This window comes from Onychostruthus taczanowskii, unplaced genomic scaffold (genome assembly GCF_017590055.1).
Source record: "Onychostruthus taczanowskii isolate IOZ18803 unplaced genomic scaffold, ASM1759005v1 scaffold23, whole genome shotgun sequence".
Taxonomy (NCBI): domain Eukaryota; kingdom Metazoa; phylum Chordata; class Aves; order Passeriformes; family Passeridae; genus Onychostruthus; species Onychostruthus taczanowskii.
Window position 1 is genome coordinate 2,395,982 of NW_024499573.1, and position 10,728 is coordinate 2,406,709.

General features: G+C 45.3%; 1 protein-coding gene across 2 annotated transcripts in view; it reads right to left on the reverse strand.

The window, feature by feature from the left end:
* RSBN1L (round spermatid basic protein 1 like) overlaps positions 1-8,241 on the reverse strand; it is a 47,223-nt gene extending 38,982 nt beyond the window's left edge. For both annotated transcript variants that reach the window (XM_041405349.1, XM_041405348.1), the window contains exon 1: positions 7,606-8,241. In XM_041405349.1, coding sequence (XP_041261283.1) covers positions 7,606-8,194 — 589 coding nt within the window. In that variant the 5' untranslated portion in view covers positions 8,195-8,241. The remainder of the gene's footprint in view (positions 1-7,605) is intronic.
* Between the last annotated feature and the right edge of the window lie 2,487 nt (positions 8,242-10,728).

Here is a 10,728-nt window from a genome sequence, read left to right on the forward strand (position 1 = left end):
AGCCTGCTCCAGCGTGGTGCCCCACGGGGTCACAGGTCCTGCCAGCAAACCCGCTCCAGCATGGGCTCCCCTTTCCACAGGGCCACAGGTCCTGCCAGGAGCCTGCTCCAGCAAAGGCTTCCACGGGTTCACAGCCTCCCTTGCACATCCACCTGCTGCAGGATGGAGTCCTCCAAGGGCTGCAGGTGGATCTCTGCTCCACCATGGAGCTCCCTGGGCTGCAGGGGCACAGCTGCCCCAGGCAGGAGCTGCCGAGGGGCTGCAGGGGAACCTGCTCTGGCACCAGGAGCATCTCCAGCTCCACCTCCTGCACCGACCTGGGAACCTGCAGGGCTGTTTCTCTCAGATATTCTCACTCATCTCTCCAGCTGCAATTGGTCCTGTGCACTAACTTTTTCCCCCCTCTTAAAATACATAATCCCAGATATGATTACCACTATCTCTGGCAGCTTCTCACAGAAGCCACCCCTGTATCTCCCAGGCTACCAACACCTTGCATGCAAACCCAATGCAACTCTACTAAATAAACCAGTGTACACTTTTTAAAATACAGAGCTTTGTAGGAATAAGTATCCCTGTTTAGAAAAAATACAACACCTAAGGAATTAAGAGATTTCCACATCTTATTCAAATTTACAGTAAGGAGTGTCACCATAAAGTCCATAGTCTTTGCTTTGCATGTTACAAGAACAGTACACCCACACCCAAAAGAAATGCTGCAACAGCAGTACATTAAAATAAAACAAGTGCTACATATAGACAGGAAGACTTATGGTGTGTGCATCTCACCTTTCTAAAGGGCATCTGAAAAATATTTTCACTTTACAACAACTCTACACAATGAACTGAACTAATTAAGAATTATATGCATACTTCCTCTTCAAATTCCAAAGCTACTTTTTCTGAATGTTAGGTTAAGTACATAAATAAAAGAAATGGATGTATACTGTATTTATACATTAAATAGCCATTTACAACTAAAGGGTACATTAAAAGTTCTCCGTTTCCCAACTCAGGAGATACCTTCTCACAATCATGGTCACAATTCCCTAAGCAGTAAATACAGGAACACGAATTCACAGATCACACCTGATTTCAGAAATCTAATCAGATCTTTGCCTCTACTGCAAGCTTTCTACAGACAAAAAGGTAAAAAGAGCATAGAGAGTGAGTACTAAGCGGGAAGTGCTCTTTAGTGGATGGATTATGTGCAAAGTGGTGGCTGTCACTTGGGAAATTTGCACCTTAAAGTCCATGCAGGAGCTCAAACTCCTCAAAGCTAGTCCATTTCAGCACTAAAAGAGGAGAGCTGTACAGCCCTGTCAGATGCCAAAAGCTACAGCTGCTCTGCATCATTTTCCAGATGGTAATTCACATTAGCAGTCAGTCATAGATTATGTTCAAAGTACTCGGCCTCTCTCTCCTCTGTTTGATTTAAGGGCTGTCACTGCACATGAGGTGAAATATTTACAGACTGCTGCTAAGGGACACCATCAATATGGATAACACCACCAGCAGTGTAACTGAAAGGAAGGGGGAGTAAGGAGGGGCATACAAGAACATCAGTTCCCATCCCTTCCATCAGCACCCTCCTCACTTTGAACAAACACCCATAAAACCTCAAGAAGCCGTGTTTAACTGGTTATGCAGGTACATGAAGTATATTTAACATCACCATGTTAACAGTTCTGACACCTGCACTTATTAAATCCTACAACGTACACTGCAGAGCAGGTTTCCCAACTTAAATGAACGTGGAAAAACCCATATAGTATGCTCAAGATAAAATAAAAACCATCAAAAAAGGGACAGGTTTCACATCCCACCAACCAGGAATATATAGCTGGCAACCCTTTGAGTAATTTAAGTTTAAAATCCAAGATATGACTAAAGAAATCCTCCTATCAGGCAAGGACATTTCCTCAAGCTTTCAATGAATGAAAAGAAGGACAGATCCCTTTCAAAATTAAAACACTTCCAAAAACTGAAATAGTTCCCAGTTCCTTTAAGCTTCTTACTTCTAAGGAGACCTTCTACACGTAGAACTGAATGAGTCAAGTTTAAGATCAAGCACTGGGGAGCTGAAATCAGTAACAGACCATGTGAGAGTTGCAAACAAGGCCTCTGATCTTTACAGTTCCCAGTTCCTTTAAGCTTCTCACTTCTAAGGAGACCTTAGAAGGTCTATGTAGAACCAAATGAGTCAAGTTTAAGATCAAGCACTGGGGAGCTGAAATCAGTAACAGACCATGTGAGAGTTGCAAACAAGGCCTCTTCAAGAAGTTTCAGCTTCAGCCTCCTGATCTTGTGTCAACTAAGAAAAATTATTTGGTGTTCTAAAATCAGAGTTAGTTTGTGCTGCGTGAATTACACAGAAAGCTGGATTCTGGGGTACAGAAAGGGCATGGCTCTCCAGCTTAGAAAGATTTTGTTCTGCCTAGCATGGGTCAAGTTTTCTTATCAAAAAGTGGTCAGGGTCCCTCAAGAAAAAGATGCACTGCTCCAAATTTATCCCAACACTGCGTACTTACATTAATGTAACTAACAATTCTGAAAACTGAACTGCATGTAAATCTCAAAGAGCAACAGAAATTTGAGAAGTCCCTCTTCCTCTTGAATACCATACTTAAAACCCTAAACACTTTCTAGACATTGCTGCTTACAGTAGGGTATCTAAACAGAAATATATCAAAGAACTCAGATGAGGGTGGTCAAGAGGCCTCATAAGCATGAAAATGCTATATTTAAAAAAATTCAGCCGAAAGGAGGGGGAAGTGAGTCAAGCCACATAATCCAAGGAAAAAGAAAGAAAGGGAAGTAGTAGTTAACAGGAGGAAATGTTTAGCAGAAGAAAAAAAACAAAAGACAACCTTACAAGCAACATGCATGGCCCCAGTTCTAAAGAAGGGAAAAAGATTCAAAACTCTATTCAACCTACTTTGGTAACAGAGACTATGAAATGAGCATCCCACTGGATGCAGACCAAAATTACTAAGACTGAAAAGCGTAACTTCTTGAAAGCTAAGATCCCAGAAGGTTCACACAATACAAGGTACCTGTTACCAGAAGAATCACTGCTAAATGTTCATCTGAAATCTAATCTTATCTATCCTTCAAAGATAGCAAGAGAAAGAAGGGGGGTGGGAAGGGGGGGCAAAGGAGGGAGAGTTGAAAAAAAAAATACTAATACTAAAAAAAACAGCTACAGTGCCATATTCAGCTTTCCTGCTCATAAGGGGAATCCCCATCTGCAAGTCAAAAGGTGTCAATCTCATTTTGCAATTACCTGCACACTGAGGCAATCTTACAAATGGATCAATGAAGAAAAAGAAGGAGTGAAAGAGAAATTGTGCACAGAAACAGCAAGAAAAGCAGAAAAGATGGGTCATGCAACTGCATTACACCTTACAGCAAGTATAGGGACCAAAACCAAAGATTTGGACAGGCGTTGTCTAATGAAGAGGGGAGTGGCTGAGCTGAGCTTTGCACTGTTATGAAAACAATGTCAACTATGAACTGCTAGAGCAGAGTATCAGTTAAATGACTAACTGAATCAGCAGAACCACAGCATGAACAGCAATCGCTTCTGTCAGACTGACACTGTGTTTTAAAAACAAAAACATTTCACAACTTTAGCTCCACTATCAGAATGTATGTGACAGGTGAAATTTAAGCTTATTTTAAACAGCCTAAACCTCGTTATCTGCAGAATAAATCATGCATCTGGCAAAAGGCTCTTTCAGGTTCTCTGCATGGCAGATCATCTCTGAAGGGGTCACTGAACTCCATTCATTTAATGGAATCACAAGCTGTAAGGCCTGCTTATGACTCTGCAACTTAAAAGCTCTCTGCAATTAATTAAAATACCAAAGAAGTCTTTAAACAAAGACTTGAATAAAATATAAAAATGTCTGAAAAGCTTTAAACACATCATCCATCTTGGCTACTACCAAGTTTAACATCTTCCTATCACTTAGAAAATTAGGGTGCCGCAGAACTAGGCTCCCTTACACCTCGTAATCACTGCTGCAAGTGAAGGACACACATGAGCTCCTATAATCAGCTTTTCTGAATGCAAGGTGAAAAATCTAATATTTCCTCCTCAGTGTCAATACCCCTATCATCATTACCATAATTAAACTAAAATTAGGAAAATGCAATTGCTACTATTGCAATTGCAAATACAATTGCTTGAGAATTCAAGGCCAGGTACCACATTCATTCACTCCACATCACTGCACACCCTGATTCCCTGTATTATCTTCTCTATACCACAGCCCTAACAATCTCATGAGAAATTTTGCTATTCTTCTCCTGATTCCTCTAGCTTTGCTTCTTATTTTCTCTAGTATTGAAATCTGTGCAGGTCCCCAGTCTCTCACAAAGCTTTTTCTCCTCACACCCTAAAAGCTCTGTGCAGCAAAGCACACAGCTTGCTGATCAGAAACACAGCTCCTCCTCACTTACAGGTACTGGAATGACTGGGAATTCCACTCCATCCCATGTACCCACCTGCAATGCATCTCCATTTTTGGCTGCAAACAGGAGGATGGACTTTTTCCATTTTCAGAGCCTCAAAATGACCAAGGAACTCTCACTCATTCCACCACCTTATCTCTTAGTATTCCTGCCTCTATATCTCTAGTCTCTCCATTGGCACAATTGTCCTTCTGGCAGGTGCAACACTGGCATGAGTATCAGTTCTGAATGTTAGCAGAGAAAAACAATCAATACCATCAATTCCACACTGCTGCTCCTTCTCCACTGCACCAGAAGCAGAAAGGTTGTCTAACTGCAGACTCCAGGAACAAGAGACCGACTAGCCTGCATGAGGCTGATTTTTAGAATGCACTGATGACAGCTTCTACAAACTCAGCTCACTACACCTGAAGGAGAATATTTTATTCCTACTTCCCTGCCCCTCGTATATTCTGTATGTGCAAGCCTTTCATAATTACCCCATATTGTCTAAGTTTACCCATGTTGTTCAATTCCACCCTGTAGGCTGCCTAAAATTTTCATTCTCCTTCTATCCTTACTTCCTGGCCTTTTCTACAGCACTTACTTCCCTGCCCCTCATATATTCTGTATGTGCAAGCCTTTCAGTTTTTCATAATTACCCCAAATTGTCTAAGTTTACCCACGTTGTTCAATTCCACCCTGTAGGCTGCCTAAAATTTTCATTCTCCTTCTATCCTTACTTCCTGGCCTTTTCTACAGCACCGAAGTGTAATCTTTCACCCTGAAACAAGACCAGAATCACCTCCATACTGCTTTTGCCTGCTATTTTTCTTTCCTGTCAGTATTTCAAATTCATTCCACATTCACTTATTATATGCTGCTACCACAGTCCCTCTGGTATCTTTTTCTAGTCTGTAGCTTCAGCACTCCCAATGCACAAGTCCTGACTATTCCACCCACCTTAATGTCATTCCTAGCTTTCCTCTGTACTTAGGATTCCATGTGCCTGCCCCCCAGCCATTCTTTTCTCCCTCCATCATAACTGCATTTTTCCCTTTCCTCTCTGCAAAGTAAATTATTCACAGCATTAACAGCACAAACCTGCTCTTTAATCTACAAATACTGAATCACTTTTGAAAGGCTGGCAGCTCTCAGAGGAAGACTCAGTGCATCCTTCATTTTCTCACAGCCTTCTCTGCAAAAATATACAGTTTAATTAAAATAAAATTCTTCTTTTATATAGGAAATTATGCCACAAAATTTTAGCTTTAGAAACTACTTCCTCTAAACAGAAATCTGTAGACTCAGATGTTAAACAGGTATCGCTTGCCTTTGAAAATTTATTTGTTGCATGTAGATAAGTTTTCAAGGCAAAAATGTAAGGTAAAAAAATCTGTTGTGAGCACTCAGCAACTAAAAAGAAAAAAATTGTGCCTGTGAGTACATAACCTCTGAGAAAAGTATATTTTCCAGATACAGGGTGCAGAATCTCCTCTTTAAAGACAAATCATATCAGTTATTCAGTTAACACTATCAGTGCCAATTTCTTTAACCAATGTGAAAGAATATTTCATCTTGTTATTATAATATGATTCCAAGATTTACTAACATGACTCTAACACTGGTAGGTCACTACAGCAATTGGGGCACATATGGTTATTAATTACACAGTTTTGCAAGAAGGATATTGGGTGAGATTCTTAGCAGCTATTCTTGAAGACAAAATGACTTCACCAACATCTAACAGGGAATGAGCATCATTTCTAAAGGCTTTTTCCCAGTCACCTTCTGGACAGGAACAAAGGGGGGGGAAAGCCCTAAAATGGAACACTTGAAAGCACTGAAATTACATACTTAAAACCCACTTGTACATCACCAATCAAGAGCCAAGTAAATAAAAAAAATAAAAAAAATTAAAAAAAAAAAAAAACCCTCAATGGTAAGTGAATCATAGACTAAGATACTGACAAGATCCAAATAAATAAAAAACAAAAAACCCTCAATGGTACGTGAATCATAGACTAAGATACTCACGGAAATTAGTGGAAAATTAAGTAAGGCAGCCCAGACAACCTAAGTGAATCATAGACTAAGATACTCATGGAAATTAGTGGAAAATTAAGTAAGGCAGCCCAGACAACCTAATCAGTAGACAAAAAGGCATATTGATATTTCTCTATAAGCTTGGCTGATCCTGTAATTACAGGTATAGGCCACAATCAAAGTAACCTAAATTTACACAACAGCTGTAATTTAGCTTTCCTTTAAAATAAAGGAAACTCGATTAAACTAGCTAATGGAGTGTACATTTCAAATTTCTCATATTTCACGGTAAATATAAAAGCATCAACATCTGGTTTAAGGTCACTGGAGACTGGGAAAGGACACACTAGAAATAAAAGCCTGTATTCTTGTACTGTCATCATATATTCATGTATTGTCTTTTAGTTCCCAAGATTTACTGTTCACCACAGCAGGAATCCAAGCAAGACTCTTGCCTGACATCTTGTCCTACCTCGTCTGGCCATTTTTGTCCAGCACCACTAACGAACTAACCCAGCATTCCTCCCCTTATCCTGAAGGCCTCGAGCATTCCTTAGGAGATGTGATCTTCAAAAAATAAAGAACGCCAGCAGCAGCAATTACATGAGATTTCAAAAGTCTAAGTATCTAAATTTTAACTGCATTTTAAATAGTACTCAATGACTTAGCCTGTAAAAATTAACAGCCTAAGAAATGAGATGATTTACGATTTCATTTTTAAATTACGGCGATTTTTTTGCAACACGTTCTCGGTTTTCCCCCAATTCAGCTTTGTTCGCACATTTCTAATAAATTACTCGGCATCCTCATTTCCCTAATAGGTAAGAAAACCTAAGGCCTCTGGCAGCTTCTGGCTGACGCCATCGCTAATTCCACACCCCCTTTTTTGACAGGATTGACGGCGGACTGAGCCGCCGCTGCTCCCCACGAACCCGCACAAGGCCAGCGATGCGTGACCGGGTGCAGCGCTGCCCGCAGCCCCCGGCCCGGGTCGCAGCCACCTCCCGCCGCCGCCGGGCAGCTCCAGCGAGCCCCCCGCCCCTTGCCGCCCCTTGCCGCCCTCCCTTCCCGCCCCGCTGCCGGCGCTGCCCCGCCGCTCACCTTTCGGGAACAGCAGCTTCACCTCCCCGTTCTCCTCCCGGCTCAGGGCACCGCCGCCATCTCCCGCCGCCGCCACAACGGGCAGCGCCCCGTGCTTCCTCCTCTCCTTGTCCCGCTTCTCCTTGGGTCTCTTGGGCTTGGCGCTGCCGCCGCCGCCTCCCGCCTCGGCCGCCAGCGCCAGGCGGTGCCGGTGGTGGCGGTGCTGGTGCTGCGGGTGGGACGAGGAGGGGGAGGCTGACGGCGGCAGCAGCACCGCGGGCGGCAGCAGCTTCCGGGACAGCGGGGAAGGGAACGCAAAGCCCCCCGCGCCCGCCGAGGGGCCCGAGGGCAGCGCGGCGAAGCCCCACGGCCCGGGGCCGCTGTAGTTGGGCACGACCGCGGGCAGCGGCTGCTTGGCGCTCCCGCCACCGCCGCCCCCTTCACCGTTGACGCGCTTAGCGCCCTTCAGACTCCGCTCCTCGGCTCCCTTCACCTTCTTGGCGGCCGGCTGGGATCCACGGGAACCTTTCGCGTCCGGGGCCGTCCTGGCGCCGAGCAGCTCCTGCTCGGGGGGCGCCGCGCCACGACCGGGACTGCAAGGATCCGCCATCTTGGGCTCCGGCGTCTATTTACTCTCGGCTCGCCCCAACCGATAGAGCCGGGGGCGGGGCAGTGCCACGGCCTCGCCCAATGGGCCGGGGTGGCGACGGACAGACAGCGAGAGCGGCCAATCGTGGGACCGAGAGAGGGGGCGGGCTCTCAGGGGATTGGGGGCGGTGGCTCGGCTGAGTGCGCAGGGCGCGCGGGGGCGGCGTGAGGGGAGCGCGGCGGGGACCGGGCCGGGGAGAGGCGGCGCTGCTGGGGAAGGCGTTTGCTTGGGAATGAGGAAGGTTTCGGACCCCGGCGCATCCCGGGGGTTTCGTTAACACCTCAGGTTTTGGGCTTCTCTGCTCTGGGAGCGGCTGACGGGATCTCGCGGCCCCGCAGCCCGCGGGCTGTTCCTGGGAAGGGCTCTTGTTTGGGAATAAGGAGTGTCTGGACTATCGCCGTTCCCGGTGGATTTACCCCGGGAGGCGATGTCCCTGTCCCTCGGGATGTTCCGGGGCCGGGGCGTTGTTCGTTCGGCGCTCTCCGCACCCGAGTTCTCCACGCTCCCCTCAGCCTTGGAGCGGCTCGGATGGAGCTCGGAAGCCGCGGAGGGCCCGGCGGGAGCAGGGCAGAGGCTGCCGCGCTCAGCCCGTGCCAGGCGCCGGTGCCAGCCCGCCGGGACAGCCGGGTGTCTGTCGCCAGGGCATCACTGACCGCCAAGCCTCAGGGAAGGGATTTGAGCTCAGTGTCCCAAACAGGAGCCCCCCACTCCATCCTTTGGCCGCTTAAGCTGCCATAGCCGCGGTTCAGGAGCAGACTGAAATCCCCCCAGGTTCTGGTGGCAGCAGGAAGCGTCGTGGGTGTGCGTGAAAGTTTCTTTGGAGTGTTCGCATTGCCGGGCTCCTGCGCTGGTCAGTTGCCGCGGGGAGAACAGAGTCGCTGCCACATTACACCGAACCCGGCAGATGGCAGCCAGATGAAATTGCTCTGAGAAGTTCTGTACACGATGTATCAGCAGGCAAACAAGGTTTTAAGTTTCGATTTTTTTGCTCCACAAAGCATTTTCATTTGAGCTGCCACTGATGAGCCTCAGAGTAAGCTCCTAGTGCTTGGGCTATCTCTTCCTTTGTTTCTTTTGAAATTGTAAACCAGGTTGAATGCAGTTCAGTGTTCATCTCGACAGCAGCAAATAGATTTCCTGTATTCAGACAACTCTGCCTTTTCCTCAGATGTTTCAATTTCCACTACTGTAAGAGTGTATCCTCAAACTGTATTTCTGGGCCTGATGGGGGAAATGGCACGTATGTCAAAAGAATAGTCAACTCACCTCCAATCCCAGCCTGAAATCGAGGTACAAATCTACCCGTGTGTAAACAAGGTTACATAGGCTGGTAAACTAGAGTGGGCCTATGAGTATGAAGGTCACCTTCAGCTCCCCTCAGAAATGTTTATTTGTGTCAGGGGGTGAGAAAAATCTGTGCATTTTAATGGACAGCTCTTTTCCAGGTTAAGGAAAGGTGACCCATCCACCCTAGTCCAAATCAGCAGTTTTGTCTCAATTATGTGCCACAATATGCACACCAGGCCATTGGTATCCCTACATACCAGTCCCTAATGGAAACTGGATTCTGGTGACTCTAGAATGAGAATTTGAGGCACCTCATGGCACTGTCTCAACTTCACAGGCTTTACAACCAACTTCACCTTACTTCTATGCAGTATTGATCCCAAGTCAACAGTATATTAAGGTCACTCAAACTTCACATAAGTCAGAATCATATTTTCACCTCTTGCTTTTAGGGGCTTTGAGTAACGGAAGAGCAGCATTTCTTTGTTCTTTAACTAGAGTAAATCCTTGGTTTTGGTTCAAGGAGTTTGACCACAACCTCTGTGAAAGAGTACATCACTTTTGTCCATGCAGCAAAATTAGCAAGACCTATTAGGCTAATGAGGCTGGATAGCTGTATAAATAGCTGAATATCTTGATATGTGCACTTACATCAATGTTAATAATTCAGACAGTTCATATTTCTGACCTTCATATTGGATATGCTGGGATGTCTTAAAAATACATTGAATTATAATGCAACCCAGCAATATGAAAATAGATGCAAAGATAAAACTGGTGAAAGAACTCATAGCCCAACACTTGATTTAAAACTGACAAATAAACTTATAAATGTGCAGCAAACTTTAACAGCTGGCGATACGCTACTAAACTCAAGTCAAGCTGAACTTGTTTCCTGTGCTTTCTGAAGTAGCTTATTGAGCTTGTAAGCATAAGCCAAGTTTTTATTAGTGAATTCTTTATAAAATTCAGCTGGAGCAAGATGACAGAGTACCTATTACATGTAATTGTTGCTTGTTGGAAAGCAGTGTGACTAATGTTTGGAGGTTTGCTGCTGCTATCTCATACCCATTTGGCAGCAGAGGAAATTGCAGGGTGCCTGAAACTGAGAAGCCAGCTCTGTTTCAGCTCCTGCAGTCGTGCTGCTGTATGGGCATTAGAGGGAGGGTGTTGTCCCTGTCATTTGTTTTGTCACCAATCACACAGAT